At 39.9% G+C, this 26,390-nt stretch overlaps 1 protein-coding gene across 1 annotated transcript in view; it reads right to left on the bottom strand.

The window, feature by feature from the left end:
• SBF2 (SET binding factor 2) overlaps positions 1-26,390 on the bottom strand; it is a 510,367-nt gene that overhangs the window by 11,979 nt on the left and 471,998 nt on the right. Inside the window, exons 33-35 of the mRNA XM_006885420.1 lie at positions 6,176-6,302; positions 2,827-2,954; positions 977-1,210 (exon numbers count right to left, since the gene is read on the bottom strand). Coding sequence (XP_006885482.1) covers positions 977-1,210; positions 2,827-2,954; positions 6,176-6,302 — 489 coding nt within the window. The remainder of the gene's footprint in view (positions 1-976; positions 1,211-2,826; positions 2,955-6,175; positions 6,303-26,390) is intronic.

Raw genomic sequence — 26,390 nt, 5'->3', positions numbered from 1 at the left:
GGATTTTCCTTCTGACGCAGAGCTGGCAACTTGAGCGGCTGTCTCTAACAGCGCAGATACTTCTAGTTGGAAAACCGGAGGGCAAAGACTCTTCAGGAACTGCCTGGCCCACGTCAAGGCTCAAACAAGGGTTCGAACCAGTTCTTCCCAGTTCCCTTGCTGCTGGTGAAGCAAAACAAGAACAGACCGAGGTTTGTAAAATATGGGTGAACTGGGAACAATGGAAGAACTACAGGTCAATATCCTGCTATAGAAACATAAACTCTCTGTTAGCTCTTGATCTCTTTCCCAGAAAGCAAGGGCAGGATGCATGCTGAGAAGAACCAAGTCTTGTGACAGGTGACAGCACCCTGCTCAAAGGTGGTGGCTGGCTATGCCCCATGAATGCATGCTGCTCTCCAGATCCTGACACACGTTTAATCTACGTCAGACTCCTGAAAGGGTTTCAATCCAGGCCATCAGTCCGACTTTTTCTCATCCCAGTTACTGAGTGTGTCCTGGCTACTCACTCTTTTCCTCAAACCTGCTGTTTTCATCAGAGTGGTTATTACCAGGAATGGGTCCACTTCAGAAGAGTCCTGCAGAAAATGGTTGACAGTGTTCCCATGAGGCTATCAGCTACCCACCAGAGGAAATAAAGCACCCACAAAAACCACAGTCCAGTCCTGACTCAGCTGCTTGGACAGTTAACACAGCTTGGAAGCTGCCCAAAGATGGCAATTATTCCATTTGCTCAAAGGCTTTCTTTATTATTCTGAAAACTTATTTTCACAGAAACTCCTGTCTAGCAGTGCCTAGACCCCCACTGACACCAGGGAGCCCAGCTGTCTTTCTCATACTCCTGGAGTGCATCTGTAATGCACGTCCACAGCAAGGAGAGCCATGTGCACAGAGAGCAGACCAGCCTTAGCGTGGTTCATTTTGCAGTCTCGAGTGCCTTCAGCTGGCGTGGTGCTTCTGTACACAGCTGACTTACACTGAAAAGGCTGGTGAGGGCATCAGGCTGAGTATTGCTGACATCATCATAGCACGGCCACACTGTTCTCCTTTGGCTCTGGGGCCCAGTGCCTCGGGCCGGGTCACAGTCCTCTGAGGGGAAGTGCTTAGGGGTCAGCATCATCCAGTCATATGTAGGTCCTGTGGAAAGGGTTTCCCCTATGTAGTAATCCCACTTCTTGAGGCTGGAGACATTTACATTGGGCTTCAGGGCCTGTTGAAAGAAAATTCTGAAATAAAGTTTCTTCTGTATGACAATGTAAGGTATCCTAATCTTACTGGCAGGCGAACCTCTAATATTTGCATGGTCTACGGCAAGATGGTGGTGATGATGATGATGATGATGATAATGACAAAAATAAAGTGGGAGCAGTGATCCTAGCTCCCAGGCCTGGGTCCAGCCTCACTCCTTCTATATCCCTTCTATCCCACTGTCTTATCAGGAGTTTGTGTGTGTGGCAAGTCTATCCCACAAAGTCAAACTTTCCACTCCCCAACCATCGGTCACTTCTCATCTACCCTTTGGCCCTACGGCTATACTCACTGGGAAACACTCTTGAAGAAGTGGCCTGGGAAGTGGTCTTAAATTTAGGCCAGCAATTTCAAGGTGCCCGAGTATGGTTTAGATAAAAGAGGATTATGGTTCAAAGTAGGCCAGGTGCCTGGATTTCCAGACTCCTGGTTTCATGAGGAGAGCTGAGGTGAGAGAAGGCCCAAGACAGGGGTCCTTCCTGGCCTCGACTGAGGGTGGTATAGCTTATCAGAACCAGTGTGTTACATTTCAGAGCCTGTCCTGTATGGAGGTTTACGGCCGAGTGTGGCTGTCTCTGCAATGCCATCCTGTTTTTGTGTTGGGCTCCAAACATTCTGATTTCCCAGGAGGCCTTTCCATGGCTTTGGTCCAAATTGACTTGAGGAAGTCTTTTCTAAAAAGTATTTGAGATTTTTCAGGTTACATCACTAGTAATGCTTCTAGTTAGTTTTTCCTCCTTGAAAAAGTCGCCTTGTTTTGATTTTCTTAAAATCTCAATTCTACCATAACCCAAAACCACAATGTCTCAAACTTTTAAATAGTCTTTGGAGTCAAATGTTTGTAAGCGTAAATAGCTCATTTAGAGGTTCCCCCATTTTCTGGAAGTGCAGTGTTCCTAAGACACATTTTGTATGTAGAACCTGTGCAAAGTGAATTAATTCCTATTCATTTCTATGGTCTAAATTTTTGTGCATTTCCAGACTCAACAACCAACCTATTGAAAGAGATGAAGCCTAACAAGAAGCATGTAGTGTTCACAGACACAGTTCAAAGCTGTGGTGGCAGGACGCTAAATTGCAGAGTGTAGCTCCTTGGTGGCACCTTCCTCACTGCTTGGAGCACAGGATGCCTTTTTAACGGTTTCAGCAAAACAAATGCTTAAAGCCAGTTTTATTTTTTTACTTTTGTAAAAGCAGAACACTTGTTCAGATTTCCTTCATTTAGTGAAAATGGGGAACTCTAGTAGCCTAGAAAGGAAAGCGTTGCATTGCCAACCCAAAGGCAGGAGGTTCAAATCCTCCAGCTGCTCTGAGGGAGAGAGATAGGAAGTCTCCTCCTGGGCAATTTAGAGCCTCTGAAAACCTGATGGAGGGTCAGCTATGGGTCAATTAGAACTCTGTGGCACATAACAATAAGAAGGAGGTGGGTCTTTTGTAAAAGCAAGGTGGTGTAATATAAACTTTCACAAAGTGGGAGATATCTGTATACAGAAAACAAAACAAAAACAACTCACCCAAAATAAAGGAAAACTTTAACACAGAGTATTTAGAAGGTAAAACAAATGACTTCTACTATACCTCCATTTCCATTGGCGAATATAAATAATTAAAGAAAATGGGACTCCTCTTATGCATTCTATCAATACATTCCCAAATACAAATTCCTTTTTTGGCATGCTTGTCTCCTTTATCATCAAATAAAGTTCCTGGGGAAAAAATATCCAACCAACAATAAGTTCAACAAATCAACATTTTGTCTGATAATATGACAGACACAACAGATGAAAGGGTACCTCCCTCTAAAAGCTCTCGAATGTCAACATCTGGGTGGGAACCTAGAAGCTAACTGCAGAGTCAGTGCAAGGAATGAGCTATAGGAAAACAAGGTCAAATGAAAGAAAAAAATCCCACGCATAAAGGCTTTGTGCTGTCTACATCAGAACTAAGCCAACAGATATACTACACACTTAAAAAGTGAAAATGGTAATACAGTTAAAACCAGGGCTCTGGACACGCTCATTCCAGATATGAGAGTCACCTGGAGACCTTGTTAAACTGGATTCTGATCCAGCATATCTGGGGTGGAAATGCAAATTCGAAGGTTTGAAGAGCTGGTAAAAAACATAATTTTATGTTTCTTTTTAAAGTTTGTGGTTGTTTATTATGTAGCCATTTAAAGTGGGTTTTTGTTTAGTAGTTTATATAGACTGCAAATCATGGTGCAGAGGCTTTGGATGACAGAAGGGTGTGACCTGTATCCTTGGGTGACTTAAAAACAAAAGTACTCTTGGAGGCACTACAGGCATTTTCTGGTGCTCACTTTGTACCTTTTAAACAATCTGCTGCTCTTTGAGCCTAGTTTGTTTATAACAAATAGAAGGAGGAAGATGAATCAGGGTCAGCGAGGCAGGAGGCATTTTTTTCTAGAAGGCCAGGTAGGGTACCTTTCTCAGCAGTGCTTTCTGGATCTGAATGAAATGACTCAGTCAAAAGTCCACAGAGATTTTTCTAGGAATATTTCAAGCCCAAGTCTGCATAAGATCTATAATGTAAGGATCTACCATGACTGAATGTTTTCTTCTCTACCTTTTAATCACAAGAGCTAGTGTAGTGGTTCCTAATCCTTTTATTATTTTTTTTAAATCCTTTTAAATGGTGATTTCAGTGTAAGTTTAAAGAACAAATTGACTTTCCATCCAATGACTGATAAAAATTTTGTTTCATGACATTGATCACAACCCCCTCAATGTAATAACAAGCACTCTTTACTAGGCCTGATGGGTGACCCTCAGGGGTTCCACCAATCTCTTATAAGGTCAATCTGATAATATTTGATGATTTTCAGGTTTGTTCCCCATTTCCTCCCACTTTTCTGGGGACCATGTAGTGCGTGCGATCCAGTTCAGAGTGGCCAGCAGTGGCAGCTGGGTACCATCCGGTTCTTGTGCTCATAGGGTCACGGAACTGAAGTTCCTCTTGTCACATTAGTCCCCTAGACTGCTGTCTTTGATTTTCTTCACTCTTCTTTGCTCCAAACAGGGTAAGGCCAATAGCTGCACCTCAGATGGCCACATGCAAGCTGTGTACTATCTGGACTCTGGAAGTTTAAAAAAATCTTCCCGGGTGATTGTATAGGCTGTGATAGTTGGGGTGGGGAAACACTGCAGGAGACTTTGTAATCTGCTAATAAAGACTGCTTTTATCTGCCCCAGAGGAAGTTGTGGCCTTTTGTCATATCACCATGCTGCTAAGATATTTTGTTTATTTGCAGAACTCAGTAAAACAAACTGCTCTCTCTGTAAAGTAACATAAAAATAAAAACCAAAATCCCACTCCAGGTAAACAAACCCGGAGCTGCACTCAGGCCAACAGTCTGCATCTGCTATTCCTTTCAGTGGCAAAGCCGAGTGATGAGGCAGCTGTAACCAGTGCTGTTAATGCCTTCCCAATGTATGCGTGCTTAAGAAACTGAAGTTCCTGATTAGGATGTGTGGAATGACAATTCTATGAGTCAGCAAAGGGCTGGGAGTATAAACAGGATAGGAAATGGTCTCAGTTGGATTCAGTGCTGTCTCCATACCAAACCAAAAGTATGAAATAGCAGACTGGACAACAGTGGTAGCATGCTCTGAGTAGCAGTGTTTCCAGAATGCAGATTTTAAACAGAGCATCAGTGAATGTTTTTCTTGCACTCAACGAGCCTCTCTAAATATTGGGATACATGCAATGTATCTGGCTTTTTGTTTGATTGACTTAATAAATCAATTAAGTATATCTCACTCTTTAACAGCACACTCACCCAAAACCCTCAAAAACCAACAAAAAAGTATGTAACATTCTGAGGAATGCTGTCAAGGTGGTATACTGGCTTTCAGAACTTGCTCTATGCTGCTTTGAAAAACAAGGAACTCATACAATATTATTGAAAATGGGTGACCCTGGAGGACACTAGGCTGAGAGAAATATCTCAGTCACAAAAGGACAAATACTGCATAGTGCCACTGTTGTAAAATAGGAGTGACATCGGGGGTGGGGGGAGACTGAGAAAGGTGGGATAAATTATGTATACTGCACTGAAACAGATGAGAAAGACAACTGTTTAAAAGGTATATATGATTAGGTATTATTGTCATGACAAGAGTCCAGAATGAAATGGACTTGGGGAGAGGGATTGCATAACAATGGGAGAATTTTTCTTTTACTTCTCAAAGAGAAGAGGGAACTGGGGGGGAGGTTGGGCAGCAAGAAAAGTGCAACAGTGAATGAATGGAAATCCAAAGTCTCTGTAAATTTTCATTAAAATTAATAATAATAAAAAAGAAAAAAATTATCACTATTATAAATTATAACAGCAACATGTAAAACTTACTGAGCACTTACTCTCTCTGCTAGCAAGTGTGCTAAGGCATTTATAAAGATATCCTCATGTGATCATCAGGGACTTACTGTCCACAGTTTATAGATGAGAAAAATGAGGCTCAGAGATGCACCTACTTACTCAGTTCTCTGGTGGTGATTAGCAGTGCTGGGATTTAATCTTGGTTTATTTGGTCTACTGTCTACGGCCTTAACGACTATGTACACTGCCTCTGAGGGCAGGGGCCTTTTCTATTAGAGTGTACCAGGGATGGAAAACCAGAGTCAAAAGTTTCTGCAAAAGGAGTGATACCTTTGGAGTATTAAAATAGTAAGCAGATACAATTCTGTAAAAGAACTACAGGAATGACCATGAGCATTCCCCAAGAGCTAACACAAACGTCTAGTCTCTGATTTCAAGCACTCCTTTACTTCTACTCTATATTTATAGTTCAGGGAAAAGCCCTAAATTGTTCTTGCCACACTTAGGGTTAGGTGTCTGTTTTATTAAAGTTTTCATTAAAAACACACAAAACCAACATGGATGGAACCAAGGCACAAAAAAACGTACCATGCTCTAATCTTTCATAGTCGGAATCCAGGAGAAATGTTTTAAAGCGATTAGACACGTAGTGGAAAGCCAAGAACTTTAAGTAATATAGATTGAATTCAAACTCCGTTGGATACTGGTTGTGAACCTGAAACACACAAATTAAGAAGAAAAAAAGGAAGTGAGATAACAGACCAAACAAAAGATAGAATGCCACGACACTGATCATTAAAGTGAAATACACAGGAACCTGTGAGCCATTCATTCAACAAATACATAACTTTGTTCATGGAGACAGGACGTTAGCCTTTGGAGCATTTGCTTTGTGCCAGGTACCAAGCTCTTGCTGTGTGCGGTCAAGTTGGTCTTGACCCAAGTGACCCTGAGGGCAGAGCAGATCTTCACGGGAGCAGACCTCAAGTGGAGCCTATGGTAAATCTGAACCTTAGACCTTTCAATCAGCCTCTGAGCTCTTAGCTATTACACCACCAGGACTCCTGTCAGATACATTCTAGGTGTTTGATGAAATATCTCATTTAATCTCCTTAATAACATTACAACACAGGTACCCTTAGTTCACTCCTGAGAAACAGCAAAATTAAGTAATTCACTCAAGGTCATTCAACAGAAAACTGGTGAGCTCAAATGGGAATGCTGGCTTATGGGGCTTCAAGGTCTGTGTCCTATTTACATTATAACGTGCTAGGCCCTGCAACAGCAGTCTAGAAATCAAGACATGTTGCACTGGGAAAATCTACTTTCAAAGATAAAAATCAAAGTGCTAAAGAGCAAGACTATGAGTTGAAAGACTAAGGTGATCCAAACCAAAGTTTCTTCAGTTGCCTCCTATGCATCTGAAAGTTGGACAATGAATAAGGATGACGAAGAATTATTGATGTCTTTGAGTTGTGGTGCTGGTAACAAATGCTGAATAGTCCATGCACTGCCAAAATAACAGATGCATCTGCCTTGAGGAAGTGTAACCTGAGTGCTCCTTAGAGGCATGGATTTGTCATATATTTTGGGCATGTTGTCAAGAGGCATCGGTCCTTAGAAAAATACATCATGTTGGGGAAGGCAGAGGGTCAAAGAAAGAGAAAGACCCTCGACAAGCTGGATTATGTGACTGTAACAATGGGGTGAAGCCTATCAAGCTGTGAAGATGGTGCAGGCTAGGGCAGGTTCAGATCTGTCGTTTACAGAGTTGTTGTGAGTCATAGTCACCTTGATGGTACGTAACAAGAACAATGTGTTTGGCACACTACAGAAATCAATAGCAACTGCAGTTCTTGTGTATCAGCAACTTGTGATGTAATATGGGGGTGGGGGAACCTAACAACAAAAGCCCCAAACCCCCAAACCCTTCCATTTATAAGATTGATTCAGATCATGGAGACCCCGCATGTAAGAGGGTAGACCTGAGTTTCATAGGGTTTTCTTGGCAGCTGTTGTTATTGTGTACCACTGAGATGGAACAAGAGGAGACTGCCCATATTTCTCCTGCAGAGCAGCTGGTGGATTTGAACTTGCATACCTTTGCAGTGGCAGTGAAGTTTGCATTGACAGTACAATTCTTTACCGCTAAGCCACCAGAGCTCCCTAGATACTGCCATCTTGGCAGGATTCTTTAAATAATCAGATTGCCAGGCTTTTCTTCTGGTGGTATTGTCAATTTCCAACCTTTCAGTTAATAGCTGAGTGTGATCCTTTGTGCCACCTGGGGATCTGATCTGAAATACAAGAAGTTTGGGACTAAAGGGAATGGAAGAGATGAGGGATTAAGGGGAGAGCAAGTGACAGTTTCTTGACAACAGCAATGTGTGTATGTCTGAAGGAAACGCAGAAGGAGGGAACAATAGAGAAGAAAATTTTGGAGAAAAAACCTGACAACTAAGAGCCTCTCGATAAACAGAAATAAATAAGGTTAAATGTTAGGGAGCAGACTTGGAAATAAAATGGGAGAGAGGAGTAGATAAAAACATGCCTAAATGCCATACAAAGGGGAGGAGCGTATATCTTCTTTGGTTTTTTTTTTCTTCTTCTCAGTAAATCAGTGAGGTCTCTGGATGTAGGCAAAAGGGCAAGAGAAATTCATGGTAGGGAAGGGGCAGAGTGCAGCTTGGAATAGTACCGGGCGATAAACACACTTCTGGCAGTGGTACGCAGATTCTACGGTGCCATCTTCCATTGTTAGAAGGTAAGCTGATGACTGACAGGCTCCAATTCCCCTAGCAATTCCACCTCTAGATTACTCAAACATTTCTCATGGGCAGTCGGGGGATTTTTGTTTGGCTGATATGAGTTCCAATCATTAATTGTATAATCTTAAAAAGCTGTTTCAAGTTGAATGCTGCAGGCAGGCTATATAAATCAGCTTTATTCTCCAATTTAATTTGGCAAAGTGGATCATATTTGGGATGTGTATATTATGCTGACTTCTCAAAGAGCCAGTAGGAATTAAAGTCATATCAACAGTTTATTAAAGTTTATTTTCTGATTTTAATCAGCAGCCCTCAGGCCTGGTTTTAATTATTTTTGGTCAAATATTCTTCTAAGTGGCATAGCATTGATCTGTTCATTTGCTGTACATGCTGTGATGCTGAACACTGTGACACTGATGTGTCAAATGTGATAATGGTTACCCACAGTGGACAGTGTTTGGTGGAGCTCCCCGATTAAAACAAGCTTGGAAGCAGGAGTGACATCCACTTCCAAAACAGCTTGCCTCTGGAAACCCTTTGAACTTGGAGAAACAATGAAAGTTATACAAGTGTTCAGGTCTTTTGTTCATAGGATCACTATGAGTCGTCTATGCCTCAATGGCACTTAAAAACAACAACAACAACATCTGATTAGAAACCTAATGGTCTGTGATGATCAAAAGTTTTTATGGCTTTTTAGTGGAATAAAAATGACATTTTAGAAGTACGCAAAGTAAAATGGCTTTAGAAGGATGAGACAAGGCAGAAGAGTGACTTTTACACAGCTAGCCTGCATATTGCATAACTGCTTTCTTGACCAGGCCATTACCTGGTCTATTGCATCAGATCAAAAGAGAGAAGTGGTGCTACAGGCCATTGTGACATGGCTAATCACAGCTAAATGGTATGCCATGTTCTAGGTTTTTAAAATGAAAAGCCTATGTATGAGGAGTTTTCTCATTAGTAAAAGTAATGGGATTAGACAAGATGTCATCAGGTGCCATCAAATCACCTGACTCATGTTGTTGACTGCCGTGGAGTGGAGCACCACTCACAGCGACCCTGTGAACAAAAGGCCTGAAGCCTTTCTATAACTACTGTCGTTTTTCCAAGTTCATAGAGTTTCCAGAAGCAAAAGGTTTGGGAAGTGGATGCCACTTATGCTTCCAAAACGGAATCAATCTGGGAGCTCCACCAAACACTGTCCACCACGGGCAGCCATTATGGTGTTTGACACATCAGGGGCACAGGTTCAGCATCACAGCAACTCCAAGTTATTTCAATACAGCAAATAGGCAGACGACTGCTGTACCACTTAAAAGAATGTTCATCTCAAAATCAACTAACATTTAAATTCAGGCACACCCAAATGCTGGTGGACTATAAACTAGAGACCCCCAGTCCATGTGGCAAGTCCAATCAGCTGACACCACTTGTGAATGAAAATAAAGCCAAAAAATACAAAGCATTCCATATGTGACCCTCATCAAGACGCGAGAAACCATCTTCCGGTGTTACACCAATTCACAGGAGCCTCCAGTCTGCAGACTTAGCCAAGCACTACCACATTTTAAAATTCCTGCACGCCCAAGTAATTACCGTGACTCATAGAAATGCTATAAAGAACAGACCTGAACTTTGCCCTTTTTGTGCCACTGTCATGACCTCCATCATGCTCAAGGCCATTGTGTAGTCCCTCTGATAGTCCATTTCTTTGAGACAACATGAGTTTCTGTTATTTTAAGAACAACTGGCTCTGGTGGCCTAGTAGGTAAGGAGTTATGCTGCCAACCCAAAGACAGGTGGTTTGAGAAAGATGGCAATCTTCTCCTGTGCAAAGGTAAAAAAATAAAATCCCACTGGAGGGTCAGCTCTGAGTGGGTTCCAATTTGATGATGAGTAACAGTTATAAAGGTTAAACATACTTGCAGAGTGTTTACTTACAATTAAATAAAACTTAAGCCACTTTGGCACCTACAAGGGTACTATTCTGCAGCATAATAATCAGATATGAAACCAAGAAGTTCTCCTTTAAAAAAATAATCTGCATGAGACCAAATTGTCAACACTTAATTGAAAGCAAAGACAAGAAGGCAAGGGTGTAGGAAATCTAGATTACTGGAAATGGAACAGAAATAACGAGAATACTGACATACTATAAAAAATAATCAGTCTCACCCTTAAATGGAAACTTAATTTGCTGGATAAACTTAAACAGAAAGGTCAGTATTATTTTAACACATGGATAGTAACATTTTCTTTCATTTCTATATTAATTGTATGCAAACCAATAATTTTTTTTTAAAAAAACAGCTTTTCCTTTTTTTATTAGCTTAGTCTTAGTCTAAGGAGCTCTGTTGACACAGTAGGTTAAGCTTTGTGTTGCTGTTTTAGAAGGAGGAGGTGTGAACCCACCAATCACTGTATGGGAGGCAGATCACACAGTATGCTCCTGTAAGGACCCAGAGCCTCAGAAACCCTACTGGGCAGTTATACTCAGCTCTGGTGGCCTAGTGGCAAGAAGATGCACTGCAATCCTGAAGGCGCGCAGTTTGAGGCCACCAGCTACTCTTCAGGAGAAGGATGGGCAGTCTCCTCCCATGTGATTAACTGCCTCTGAAAACCTGCTGGAGGGTCAGCTACAGGTCGGTTCCAACTTTACGGTAAACAACAACTCTGTCTTATAGGGTTATTATGAGTCAAAATCCATTTGACAATAGTGTTGTTTTGTTTTCTTTTTAAAATTGCTTTAGTCTTAACTGTCACCTATGTCCCTTCATATGGCAGACCTCATTTGAACACTGATGTTCAAATTCTCATTGATGAATATGCACAAGGTTTTTCTGAACAGTTTTATTAATACATACTTGACATACAAGTAAGCTGCACATGTTTAAATTGTGCAGTGTACTACATTTTGATATGTACACAAGTCATTGAAACTATCACCACAACAAGATAAGGAATGTATCTGTAATGCCTCAGAGTTACGTCATGCTCCTTTCTAAACTCCCTGAACTTCAATCCCCAATCACAGATCTGCTGTCACCATAGATTAATGTACCATTAGAAGACTTTCACATAAATGGAAATCATATAGTCTTTTTTCTTTCACTAAGCATAATTATTTGAAATCTATCTATACTTTCAGCTCATTCCTGCTCATTAATGAGTAGTAATATTTTGTATGGATATACTGCAACTTATCTGTTCACCTGTTAGGGACATCTGAGTTTTTCCAGATTTCCAGCTGGTCAAATAAATTTTCCATTAACAGGTATGTGCAGGACATATGCTTACATTTTCCCTGAAATGGTGGAATAATGTGGTAGATGTATTTAATTTTTAAAGAAATTGACAATTTTTTCCCCCCAGAGTGCATGTTCTTCACTTCATAGGAGAGAAGACCTTGTGATCTGTTCCCATAAAGATTTGAGCCTAGAATATCTGATGGGGCAGTTTTACTCTCTCTTACAGTATAGAATCTCTGTGAATTGGAATCGATCCCATGGCACACAACAGAAACCAAAGTATTATCTATTTGTGATTTTAATTTTGCATTCTCTAATGATCAATGTCAGAAGATAAGGAGATGTATTGCTTTAGACAAGCCTGCTGTCAGGGATCTCTCCAAAATACTGAAGAGCAATAATGTCAGTTCGAAGGCTAAGGGACACAGGATTCAGGCTATGGTCTTTTCAATTACTTGCTATGCATCTGAGAGCTGGACAATAGTAAGAAAGAGAGAAAAAGAGTTGACACCTTTGAGTCGTGGAGTTAGAGAAGAGTACTGAATATCCCTTGGACTGCCAAAAGAATGAGCAAGCATGTCTTGGGAAAGGAGCAGCTGGAATGTTCCTTTGAGGCAAGGACCACAAAGCTTCATCTCTCCTACCTAGGACATGTTGCTAAGAGAGGCTATTCCTTGGGAAAGGATTATCATGCTTGGAAGGGCAGAGGGTCAGCAACAGAGAGGATTGACATGGTGATTGCAGCAATGGGCTCACGTGTATCAGAGATGACGAGGATGGCACAGGATAGAAAGTGATTCAGGTTTGTTGTTCATAGGGTTGCTATGAGTCAGACACACAGGCACCTAACAACAGCAACAATGATCAGTGCTCTGGTGGCCCAGTGATAAAAGGCTACACTGCAATCCCAAAAGCACACAGTTTGAATCCACCAGCTGCTCCATGGTAGATACTACATTTTTCCCACAATTTGAGCAAGTCTATTTCAGCCACCTTTTCAACAACATGTAGTCACTGTGTCATGTTTTGGTAATTTTGCAATATTTCAGACCTTTACATAATGCTACTGCACATGTAATATAGTACAATGCAGACATACTTTTATATGAAATGAGAAATAAGCAAATTTGCCTGACTTGCTTTATTGCACTGTTCTGGAATGGAACATGCATTATCTTCAAGGTATGCCTGTATATAAAAACCCATCACTATTGAATCAATTCTAACTCATAAGTAAAAGATTTGTTCATGAATTTGTTCTCTGATGAACCATGCTTTTGGGGTTGAATCTAACATAACTAACCTAGGTTCATAAACATTCCCCCCCCCTATTTTTTCTTCTAGAAGTTTTATAATATTGGGTTTTATCATTTAGGTCTTTGACAATAGTTAAAGACTTTATCTACTTAATTGCTTTTGCATCATTATAAAAAAATCCGTTGTCCAAGTCTGAGTGGTCCAGAACACATGTCTGAGTGGTCCATAACATACACGTCTTGAGTGTATTTCTGTACTTCCTATTCTGTTCTGGGGCAGTGGGGGTTGGTGTGTCAGAATTAGTGAAACTGACTCAGGACAGGGAAAGGTTCAGAGCTGCTGTACATAGGGTCTCTATGCATTGCAGGCAACTTAACCAAAAACATTCTATGACAGGTTTGGAAGCAGGAGTGGCATCCACTCCCTAAACAATGTGCCTCTGGAAACTATGAACCTTGATATATGTTGATAGTTTTGTAGGGGCTTTAGGCCTTTTGTTCATAGGGTCACTATAAGTGGTGCTCAACCTGAAGGCAGTCAACAACTCTGTTCTACCAACTATTTGTCTATCTTTATATAAATTATAACCATTTTGATCAGTAAATTGATAATAACTCTTGAAATCTGATAGTACTAGTTTTCCAATTTTATTTTTCTCTATTCGATGTCCTTTAAGACATTTTGGAATTGGTTTGTCACTTTCCACATTGGTTTGTCATTCTTCCCAGAAAAAAAATCTGTTGGGAGTTTGAGTTGGAGTTCACTGAATTAATTCATTAATTTGGGAAGAATTGATATTTCACAAATTTTAAGTCTTCTGGGAAAAAATACACCTCTTAAAATTTATTCTTATAATTTCTTTCAGTAATGCTTTGTAGTTTTCAGTGTACAAATGTTTAACATTTTGTTAAGACTTAATTTTTTATACTTTTATGAATAGTATTTTTAAAGAAATTTCATTTTTTCAATGGCTTATTGCTAGCATGCAGAAAAAGAATTAACTTTTTTAGTCATACATTTTACAAGCTTCCTAACCTCAATTATTAGTGTATTTTTTGGCTGTTATAATACACAATCACGTTTTACATATTGCTTTCCAATGGGGATGCCTTTTCCTACCATTGCCCCTACCTACTCACGTCCCTTGCCCTGTGTTTGGGTGGGAACTGAAGGATAATGCTGGCCATGGTCAGGGAGGCATCCAGGTCTTGTTTCGATCTTAGGGGAAAGTATCCAGCCTTTCAAGAAGTGTGATGTTAACTGTAGACAATGTCTATCAGTTTGAGAAAATTCTCTTCTACTCTTATTTTCTTGAAAATTTTTATCAAGAATAATGTTGTATTTTGCCAAATGTTTTTCTGCATTTTGGTGAATAGCATGAATTGATTTTTAAAATCTTGTATTCTGTGAAAGTCTATGTAGTAGTTTATGTTCCCATTCAACCATTTCTACACTTGTTCAGTGACTCTGATTACATTCTCACAATGTGTGTGAACTTCCTCACTATTTCTGTTCTGGTTATTCCACGTTACAAAATGAAGTTGTATTTAAATCTACTTTAAAACACTTAAAAAAATTTTTTTTACTTAATTTTATTATTTTGTTTGTATGTACCGTCAAATTGGATCTGACTGGTACAGGAGCAGACTGCTCCTCGTTCTCCAGCAGAGCATCTGGTGGATTTGAACAGCTCACCTCTGGGATTGCAGTGCAACTTCTTGCCACCAGGCCACCAGAACTCCCTAAAAAGTTATTTTTAAAGGGAGCTCTGGTGGTCATGTGGGTAGGGAGTAACACTGTCAACCCAAAGGTATGCTGTTTGCTGAGCTGCTCTGAGGGAGAAAGATGGGCAACGTCCTCCTGTGTGATTTAGCTTTCAAAAACTCTCTGGAAGGTCAAATATGAGTCAGTTATGACTTAATGGCAATGAATTTGAATTGCATGTGATAATGATAAATCATCCATTTTACATACTGCTGATTTGATTTGCTAAAATTTTGCTTAGAACATCTGAATCTATAGTCATCAAGAACACTGGTTGATGTCACTGTTATGTGCCGTCTAGTTAACTGCAACTCACTCTATACTCCATAGATATGAACCTTGACCGATTGTGTGTTATCCACACCATCTCTGATGTGCCTGAATCCACTGTGATAGTAACTGTGCCAATCTGTCTTGTTGAGGGTCTTCCCTTATACTGACCCTCAATCTTTCTAAGCATGATGCCCTTCTCCAGGGACTGGCCCCTCCAAACATGTCCAAAGTATGTAATATAAAGTGTCACCATCCTTGCCTCCAACGAACACCTTGCTTTCTACTTTCTCCAAGACAGACCTGTTTGTTCTCTTGGCAGTCCATGGATATTCGATACTCTTCTCGAACACAAGTCAAAAGCACTGATTCTTCTGTCATCTTTACTTACTGTCCAATTTTCAGATACATAGCAAATAATTGAGATTAGGCATACCTTAGTCTTCAAACTGACATCTTTAGTCTTTAGAAATCTGGAGAGGTCCCTGACAGAAGATTTTTTCCAATGGAATACTCCTTTTGATTTGGCTAATGGTACTAATGGTGTTGATTGTGGAACCAAGTAAGATGAAATTGTGGGTAACTTCAATCTTCTCTCCATCTATCATGAAGTTGTCTACTTCCCTAGTGGTGAGGATTTTTGTTTTCTTGACATTGAAGGCTGTGTCATTTATATGTTGTTGTTGTTGTTGTTATGTGCAGTCGAGTCGCTTGCAACTCATTGCGACCCTATGTACAACAGCTCTAAACTCTGCTCTGTCCTGTGCCAATCACACTGTCTCCGACACACTCATCTCGATTGCCCCAGTCACTGAATCAATCGTTCTCCCAGAGGAACTTCCCCTCCTGCGCCTGCCCTCCACTCTTCCAAGCATGATGTCCTTCTCCAAGGACCAATCCCGCCTTACAACATGACCAAAGTATGTCAGATGAAGTCTCAGAATCCTTGTCTCCAAGGAGCAGCCCAGTTAACCCTCTCCAGGATGAATCTGTTTCCTTAGCAGTCCATGGCACCCTCAGCACTCTTCTCCAACACCAAAGCTCAAAAGCATCAATTCTCCTTCTAGCCTACTGGTCATTGTTCAGCTCTCTGACGCATAACAAGTGATTGCAAAGACCATGGCCTGCACCAGATGCACTTTAGTCTCCAGAGACACACTGTTGCTCTTGAGTACTTCAGAGAGGTACCTAGCAGCAGACTTTCCCATCGCAATACATCTTTTAAGTTCCTGGCTGCTGGTGCCAAGAGTGTTGATTGTGGAGCCACGCAGACTAAAGCTGTGAACAATCTTAATCTCTTCACCCTCCATCCTGATGCTGCCAATTGGTCCAATGGTGAGAATCTTTGTCTTCTTGACATTGAGCCTCAATCCATATTGAAGGCTGCAGTCCCTGACCCTCAGCAGCAAGTGACTCAGGTCCTCCTCAGTTTCAGCAAGCAGGGTTGTTATCATCTGTATAATGCAGATTGTTGATAGATCTTCCACCAATCCTGATGCCGCCTTTCTCCTCATAGAGCCCAGCCTCCCGGATGATCTGTTCTGCATACAGGTAGAAAAGGTACGGAGACAGGACACATCCCTGGTGTACGCCCTTCCCAATTCTGAACCATGCAGTGTTTCCTTGCTCTGTTCTGATGACTGCCTCTTGGTTCAAGTATAAGTTTCGCATTAGCACGATCAAGTGTTCTGGGATTCCTAGTCTTCTCAAAGTCAGCCACAGTTTGTTATGGTCCACAAAACGCCTTTGCATAATCAATGAAGCACAGATAGACATTTCTCTGGTACTCCCTGTTTTCAGCCAATATCTAGCTAACATTAGCTACAATATCCCTAGTATCACGACCCCTTCTAAACCCAGCTTGGACGTCTGGAAGTTCTCTGCTGATATGCTACTGCAGTCGTTTTTGGATAATCTTCAGCAGAATCTTGCTTGCATGTGAAATCAATGATATTGTTCTATAGTTTCCACATTCTGCTGGGTCACCTTTCTTTGGAATGGGGACAAATATAGATCTCTTCCAGCCAGTTGGCCAAGTGGTTGTTCTCCAGATTTCTTGACACAAGTTGGTGAGCATGTCCAGGGCAGCATCTGTTAGCTGAAATATGTCAATTGGTATACCATCTATTCCTGGGGACTTATTTTTTGCTATTTCTTTCAAAGCAGCTTGAACTTCTTCCTTCATCATCATAGGCTCTTGTTCATATGTTTCATTAAATTCTTCTGTGTCTGCTAATTTTTCTTTCAATACAATGACTTAATATATTCTTTCCATCTTCTTTTGATACTTCCTGGATCATTTAACACTCTGCCTAAAGCATTCTTGATTATAGCAACTTGAGGTTTGAATTTGTTCTTCAATTCCTTGAGCTTAAGAAATGCTGAGCGAGTTAGACCCTTTTGGTTTTCTGACTCCAACTCTATATAACATCTATATAATACAAGTTATTGATGACTCTTCTTATGATATCCTGTTGCCACATTATTCATGAAGTCTGTCTTCGCTGAATGATTTGTTAAGTATACAGACTGAATATGGAGTAGTATGGACTGAGTATGGAGTAGTATGGACTGAGTATGGAGAAGGGATATAGCTCTGACATGTTTCTTGATTTGAAATTATGCAGTGTTCCCCTGCTGGGAACAATAGCCTCCTGGTCTAGGTATAGACTTTGCATGAGCATAATTAAGTGTTCTGGGATTCCTATTCTCAAAACGACCCGTAATTTTTTGTGACCTACACAGTCAAATATCTTTACATAGTCAATAAAAGACCAATAGACATCCTCCTGGTATTCTAGTATATCCTTGGTGCCATGGCTTCTGAATCTGGCTTAAATTTCTAGCAGTCATTTTTTAAAAGTAATCGTCAGCAAGATTTTGATTGCACATGATTTTTTTTTAAAGGACAATGACTAAGGAGGATAGAAGGAGAACTGATGCCTTTGAGCTGTGGTACTGAAGAAGAGTACTGAGGGTACCATGGACTGCTAGGTAAACAAACAGATTCATCCTGGAGAGGGTTAAACCAGGTGGCTCCTTGGAGGCAAGGATTCTGAGGCTCCGTGTAACATACTTTGGACATGTTGTAAGGAGGGACTGTCCTTGGAGAAGGACATCATGCTTGGGAGGGTGGAGGGACAGCGCAGGAGAGAAAGGCCCTCTATGAGGTGGATTGATTCAGTGACTGGGGTAATCAGGATGGGTGTGTCAGAGACAGTGCGATTGGCACAGGGCAGAGCAGAGTTTAGGGCTGTTGTACATAGGGTCGCTATGAGTCCAAGCAACTCGACGGCACATAACAACAACAAGAAAAGGGAAATGAAGAAAGCAATACCATTTACAAAAGTCAGTCACAAATTGAGATACTTGGGAGTGAACCTAACTAGAGACACAAGAGACGTGAACAAAGAAAACTAAAGAACATTTTAGAGACACAATAAAAGACCTAAATAAATAAATTGCATGTGAAATTATGATATTGTTCAGTACTTTCCACATTCTGTTAGATCACCTTTTTTTTTTTAGAAATGGGAATAAATATGGCTATCTTCCAGTCAGTTAGCCAGGGAGTTTGTCTTCCTTATTTCTTAGCAGAATTTTCTTAGCACGTTCAGGGCTGCATTTGTTTGTTGGAACATGTAAATTGCTATTTCCTTATTTACAGGGCCTTATTTTTGCCAATGTCTTCAGTGTAGCTTGAACTTCTTCCTTTATTACCATTGGTTCTTGATTATATGCTACTTCCTGTAATTATTCTACATTAGCCAATTCTTTTAATACTGTATTCCTTCCACCTTCTTTTGATGCTTCCTGAATCATTTAAGATTTTGTGTATGGCCTCTTTTAATATCATAACTCGAGGGGTGAAATTGTTATTCAGTTCTTTTGAGTTTGAGAAATGCCAAGTTCTTAATTTTTTATTTTCTGACTCTAGTTCTTTGCATGTTTTGTTGTAATACTTTCAGTCTTCTTGAAATCATCTGTTTAACTTTCATTTTGTCATTTCTTCTCTTTGATTATCTTCTCAACTGACATTCTAGTGCAACTTTTAGTCTCTTCTGACATCCATTTTTGCATTTTATCTTTTTCCTGTCTTTGTAATGGTTTTGGGAGACAAAGTTGTCATAAGTATACTATAACACATAAAATATCTGTAAGATCTACAGTGATGTTATTTCTTCCATTCCTGATATTAATATATTGGGTCTTTTTCCCCTTTGATCAACCTGACTAGAGGTTTATCAGTTTTACTGATCTTAAAGAAGATTCGTTTTAGCTATTGTTAGCCACAGTATTTTTTGGGTATAATCTAGCAGGCTGCTAACTAAATGGTTGGCAGTTCTAACTACTAGCCACTCTGCAGGAAAAGATGGCCAGTCTTCTCCTGTAAAGAATAAGTCTCAGGGTTGCTATGAGTTGGAACCAACTTAATTGTAGTGAGGGAAATGCAAGACTGCTTCCAATAAATGTTGTCATAGTATATTAACGAGTTCAGATGGTGTAGTCTGTAACATGTTGTACCACTAACCAAAAGACCAAGAGTCTCTGGTGGATCAAATTCACCAATGGCTTCTTGAGGAAAAGATGGGCAGTTTCCTCTCAGGATTTACAGCCTTGGGCGCCTAGTGGGAAGGTGCTATGATTTGGAATGCACACAACTGCAGTGAATTTGAGGTACTGGGAATATTTTCCTTTTTATTTCTTCCATTATTTAGGATTAGGAATGGCATGCATCTCACAAATTAATTCTTTGTGCACACCTTTCAAAATTCTTATAAACAGATTTGGTCTCTCTCAGGCATCATCTCTGTGTTCAAAATAATTTTGTATAGTTCTTGCTGAAGATAAAAATACACAAATTCAAAAGGGAAAGCTATGTCAAACATTCTAATTTTGTTTTCCATTACAGAGTGAAACCTGTTAATTTCACTTGTTTCTAAGAAGGGACTCTGAAATGGAATTTGGAGAAACATAACTTTCCAGGGTCTTATTTTTTGCTTTTTACAATTTAAAAGCCTATAAAAATAAGCTATGGCTCAAATCCCAGGAAATCTTGATATTTTGGTAATGAAATAGAATACATTAAAAATTGGATTCTGCTTTAAGGAATTATGAATATCAAGCTAAAAGAAACCTATATACAACAGTATCAGCATCTGAAGAATTATGGGAATAGTTTGATTTATCCTAGGTAGATTGTTGTGTGCCATCAAGTCATCGTTGATGGTTGATAGTCATAGTTGACCCTCCAGAGGGTTTTCACAGTCTGTAAATCACATGAGAAATTTCCCATTTTTTCCCCTGAAAACTTGAATTGCCTGCCTTTGGATTGGTAGGACAAGTCCTTACTAAGCCACCAGTGCTCCCTAGAAAGCTACGTGTTTAATATTCATTTCACTTTTTCAAAAAGAAAGATTTAACAAATTGGGTACCTTTCAAATACCTTGTAGAGCGCCAGTCATTTTACATAAGGTCTTCAAACCTTCTGTACTATAAAGAGAAGCCCTGGTGGTGTAGGTGGTTACTCATTAGGCTGTTAAACCACAGGTCAATAGTTTGAATCCACAGTCATTTTGTAAGACAACAATTAAGTAGTCTGCTCTAGTTAAGATTTATAACTTTGGAGATCCAATAGGGAGTTGTCATGAATTGGATTTGGTTTGGTACACTGTACAGATGAAGAAAATAAAGCACAGCGGGTACTTGAGGCTGAATATTCTAGAAAACTAGAAAAGAGGTGGTGGAGGTGGTGGTGGCGGTGGAGGTGGTGGAAGTGGTGGTGGTGGTGGAGGTGGTGTTGGTGGAGGTGGTGGTGGTGGTGGAGGTGGTGGAGGAGGGGACAGAGATTGAGAGAGAGAATGGCTCATGCAGTTGCAGAGACATTTCCTTGCTCACATTTGCACACCCTTTTACACGTATCATCAATCTACTAGGTGTAACTAGTTTGCCAATATTAATGGATAAGTTTAATCTGTGCAGAGGCAGCTTAGTTATTTACATGTGTGCTCACAAAGAAGGTTCAGAGCTTCAAAAAGCAAATAGCTTTTCTTTTTTGGACCCAGGACCTAGCATAGTGCTGGCATCTGGGACCTGTGAGGAGAATCTAGCCACAAAGCCAAACCAGAATGAGTCAGTTTACAATGTGAATAAACTTCGAAGGCAAAATTAAAAAATGTTTCTTGTTTTTCTCAATGTAAGAAATCATGGAAAAGTTCAGAAATGCTCTCAAAGATTTACTGTACTGTAGAATATATGGGGATGCTTTCCTATAGATTTTGTTTAGTATTTTTAAAGAGAAGTTTTAGGAATAAGTAATCATCCTTTGGAAGTTTCAGGAATAAGTAATCATCCTTTGGTAGTTTGGATGAGTTTTCTTTTTTAATCTGACTCAATTATTTTAAGAAAAGGAAGCATCTTGTAATGATATCATTTGTGCTAAGCCAATTTCTTTAGAAGCAACAACAAAAAAAATCTGCCAGATGTTGCTATTATGAAACAGTGATTTAGCATTTATAATTCATCTGACACCTGGATAAACTGGCGTAAACAATGGCTTTTTCTATGATGAGGCAGTTCTAATTTAAGATTGGTGTTTCATCTGTTTTCTTTGTAACTTTGTTAGCACTAATGGGCAAGTTTAGGCATATTTCCGTGGACTGCCTTTGGCATTCAGCAAGTTATAAATGGTTAATAAGCAAGGAACACATTCCTCCCAAGAAAGTCCTGCTTGCTGATGTGTAATTTTGAACTTATTTTCTAATTTTTTTTGGGTCTGGATCTGTTTTGGGCCCCTGAGAGACTGAAGACAGCACTAATTCGAATTGTCTGGTCAAAGCCAGAATCATGTTCAATTGAAAGGTATTCAAAGAAGGCATTTTTAAATGCCTAAAACCAGTATGTAGAAGATGATGAAACATTACCTTATAATTAAGTCAGCAAGAGTCAGAAGCACTATTTGTTAACTACAGTCTTTTCAGACTCTTGCTTTTGAATGAATAAACAATCCGCTTTCAGGACAAAATAATTTGCTTCATCAGAGCTGATACCTGTTGCAGCTAAGCATCCTTTAAATGCTGCAATTAAGGTCCTATGTTCACTGTGCCATGACTTGCCTGCATTTAAGTTATTAGGTATGAGAAATATGAAGTGAAAGGAGGACTCAGGCAGATTCTAAAAATCTATTTTAATTTAAAAATTATATGAATGTGGTACAGCTAGATTTGAAGTTACCCTAAGAAATCTTTATATCTTGAACTTGCAGTTTGTGAAGTATTTGTCTACAACTGCTTGTGCTTTCATTAGAAGTCAACTTCTGTTTCTGACTTCAGGACTTATGATCAAGAAGCAGTGGTGATGAAGGAGGAAGTGCAGGCTTCTCAGAAGGACCTGGCAAAATATAAGGCCACTAGAATTGATGGAATACCAATTGACATATTTCAACAAATGGACGGTGCCCTGGACAATGCTCACCAGGTTGTGCCAAGAGATCTGGAGGACAACTACCTGGCCAACTGACTGGAAGAGATCCATATTTATTCCCATTCCAAAAAAAGGTGATCCAACAGTGTGGAAATTATCAAACAATATTACTCACATCACATACAAGCAAAATCCTACTGAAAATTATCCAAAAACGCTGGAACAGTACAATGAGAGAGAACTACCAGAAATAGAAGCTGGGTTTAGAAGAGGTCATGCCATTAGAGATATTATTAGATGTGTTGGAGTCAGTGAGGCTAACTCAGGACAGGGCAGGCTTCAGAGCTGTTGTATACAGGGTCACGTTGAGTCACAGGCAGCTTGACAACCCGTAACAACAACAGGTTTGTATAGAATATTTGAATTAAAAAAAAAAGAATATTTGAATTTTAACTCCTTTAGCATAAAGAAAAGTCAGCAGAAATGGCATATATGTCACAGGTAGCTTTATATATCTTAACATTATATAACATAACTCTATATTGCCATGTGTCCTCATTGTAACAGCAATGTACTTCATACCTCCTTTTATTTAAGAAGTACTCACAGAATACAGATTATTTTTCATCATTCTCAACTCCTCACTCTACCACTCCCTCTGCCCCCAAATAGAAAATATAAGCAATTATATTCCAAATAATTACTATTCTACTTGGGACACAATAATGTTCTAATCTGTGATGATAATGTATGTCTTCTGTGAGAACATCCCAGCTGTCACTGATTGTAAATGAATTCTTTTGCTGACTCTGATGTTTGGGTATGCAGAATTCTGCAAGTTGAACATAGGATTTAAGGAATTTAGAAGTGCTTTAAACTTAAGCCAGGCACAGTTATATTAGCTCAGTCTTCCACAATCTTCTGCAAATTAAGAAAAGGTATATTGTTTCCTCTCTTTGCTTAATTTTACCAAGGAATTTTTAAAAAGGTAAGAAAATACACAGAAGGGTAAGTAGAGGGTATGTGAGACAGTAATAGGCCAAAAAAATGGAAGCAAATTTTTGGGAAATGGAAAAGGAAGGGAAGAACAAAAGCAAATTTTTATAAAGAATACAAGCTACATTGAGATGTCTGCAGAAGAAAAAGACATGTGAGAAGGTATCATTCCACCACCCCCCCACCCCTGTAAAGTCATAAAGGCAGAGGACCAGAGGCCTGAATGATACAGGGATAGAATTGTTAACCCTACGAGTGATGCAGGGATACAATGAAGACTCACTGGAAGCCCAGGGAGCTCTGGTGGCCTAGTGCATAGGGAGTTGTGCTGCCAATTCAAAAATGGACCAGCTACTGCTCAGCAGAAAGACGGACAGTCTCCTCCTGTGTGATGTACAGCCTCTGAAAACTCATTGGAGGGGTAGCTATGAGCTCTGACTCCACGGTAGTGAGGGAGGGTTGGAAGGTTTTAGACAGCAGTTAGACCTAAGGAGCAACATGACTGCCCTCTCCTGAGCAAGAGACTAGCAGTTTTGTTCTCTGGAAAATGGAACTTGATAAACTCCGCATTAGGGGGTACTATGCATAACTGGATTTCTGGTGAGGGTTGGAATTAAAAATAGCATTGGGGAAAAAAGGGCAAAGTTTGCATTTGTCTTATCTCTAGACCCGTGTTCTATCCTGTTTCCAGAAAGCAAGAAGCTAGAAATACAAGTGCTCTCTGAGCAACAGATTGGAAAATTCTTCTCTGGACAAACTGGAAAGCTACTGTTTTCTTTTTCTGGATCTCAATATACTGTGATATTAGACTTATTAACATTTGTTATTAAAGTACAATTAATATACAATAAATAAGCAGACCATTTGATTAGTTTTGCTAGCTGAATATACATACAGTTGGGTAATCACCACAGCAAGATAGAGAACAATTCCCACATCTCAAAAAGTCTGTCCCTGTCCCTTTGCAACTGCTCCCCTTCCCGACTGCTGAACTCAGTCACTTACCTGCTCTGTGCTACTATCGTTTTGCCTTTTCTATATTTTCATATAAATAGAATCATATAATGTATAATATTTTGGCAGGAGGTTGGCTTCCCCCCCCCCGAGCATGACTGTTAGATAATTACGTTGTTGTGCATATTTGTATTCTGGTCCATATGGTATGTGCAGTCAGGAGACCAAGAGACATATTGCATTAGAAAAGTCTGCAGTCTGGGACCTCTTCAAATTAGTGAGGAACACTGATATCAGTTTGAAGACTAAGAAAGTCCTAATCCAGGCCATGGTCTTTTAAAGTACTTGCTATGCATCTGAGAGATGGACAATAAATAAGGATCCCAGAAGAACTGATGTCTTTGAGTTATGGTGTTAAAGAATAGTATTGAATATCTCACTGACTGCCAAAAGAACAAACAGATTTGTCTTAGAAAAACTGCAACAAGAGTGCTCCTTGGAGGTGAACATGATAAAGCTTCATCTCACATACTTTGGGCATACTGCTAGGAGAGGCTATTCCTTGAAGAGGGACATGATGCATGCAAAGGTGGAGGGTCAGAAAAAAGAGGAAGACCCTCAGCCAGATGGACTGACACAGTGACTGCTGCAATGGGCTCGAGTGTGTCAGAGACGCTGAGGATGGCACAGGATAGGACAGAGTGCAGATCTGCTCTTCATAGGGTCATACTTGACTCAATGGCACCTAACAACAATATCCCACTGTATGGATTTCCTAAATTCTTTAATCTGTTTACCACTTGATGGATATTCAGAGTGTTTGTCATGCCACCTGTTTACAGCTGTATCTTCAGATCCATTCAACTGTTGCATATAGTAACAGTTCATTCATTTTTTTATACTAGCTTATTTACAAAATTCTAGTATGTTGTTTTTCACACCAGATTCTTCCAATTTCCCTCACCCCCCACCTATCAAATTGTACAGCCCTATGATTAATTCTCCCCTCACATCCTCACCCCTCTGCTCCCACCGTCCCAGCCCCTTGGATACTCATACTCATTTTACAATAATGGTTTTATACAATATGTGTCCTTGTGGGACGGAGTTAGTTCTCCAGTCACTCTCAAGTTAGGTAGTAATTTACGAAATCATTGCTCCTGCATGCTGCGTAGTATTCCATCATGTGAATGTACTATAATTTCTCAATCCATTCATTTGGATTGTTTCTATTCTGGGCTGTTTCCATGTTCTTGCAATGGTGAATAAAGCTGCTATGAACACTGGTGTACAAGTCTCCGTTTGTGCCTAAGTTCTCATTTTCTCAGGATATATTCCAAGCAGTGGAATAGCTAGGTCAAATGAAATGTCTATGTTCAGCTTTTTGAGGAAGTGCCAAACTGCTTTTCAGAATGATTAAACCATTTTACAATCCCACCAACAAGGTATAAGGCACATCCTCTCCAACATTTATTACTTACTGTCCTGTTAAACTTTGCCACTGTTACTGGAGATGGTATCTCATTGTGGTTTTGATTTGCATCTCTCTTCTTGCTAGTGATTTGGAGCATTTCTTCATCTGTCTGCTGGCCATTCGAGTATCTTCCTTTGTGAAAATTTTTTCCACGTCTTTTGTCCGTTTTGTAATTAATTGGATTTTCAATCTTTCTTGTGGAGGTCAAGGAGTATTCTATAAACTTTCCTTCAGTTCTTTCATTTTATTTCTATTTTTAATAGTCCATGGTATGGAATACCATAGACTATTTAGCCATTCATAGTCTGGGATTTTTTGGGGAAAAGAAAACCCAGGGAACTTATGGCAGAGTCATTCCGGAGGCTGAAGGGCCCTGTCAGTCTACCCTCGTCTCCATACCTTTCAGAGGCCTTATGTTTGTTTTATATAACTTGTCTAGAACCTGTAGCTGTACTTAGTGTGAAGAAAAGAAAAAAGTGCTCTTTTCCTCTTCGGCTGCGTGAGTGAAAGTCGCCATCATGAATGACACAGTGACTATCCGGACTAGGAAGTTCATGACCAACCGACTACTGCAGCGGAAGCAAATGGTTATTGATGTTCTTCATCCTGGGAAGGCAACAGTTCCTAAAACAGAAATCCGAGAAAAA

Source organism: Elephantulus edwardii, unplaced genomic scaffold (genome assembly GCF_000299155.1).
Source record: "Elephantulus edwardii isolate Elephantulus edwardi_28Jun2011 unplaced genomic scaffold, EleEdw1.0 scaffold00044, whole genome shotgun sequence".
Classification (NCBI taxonomy): domain Eukaryota; kingdom Metazoa; phylum Chordata; class Mammalia; order Macroscelidea; family Macroscelididae; genus Elephantulus; species Elephantulus edwardii.
Note: the sequence above shows the minus strand (reverse complement) of the source record. Positions and strands in the feature narration are given on the sequence as shown.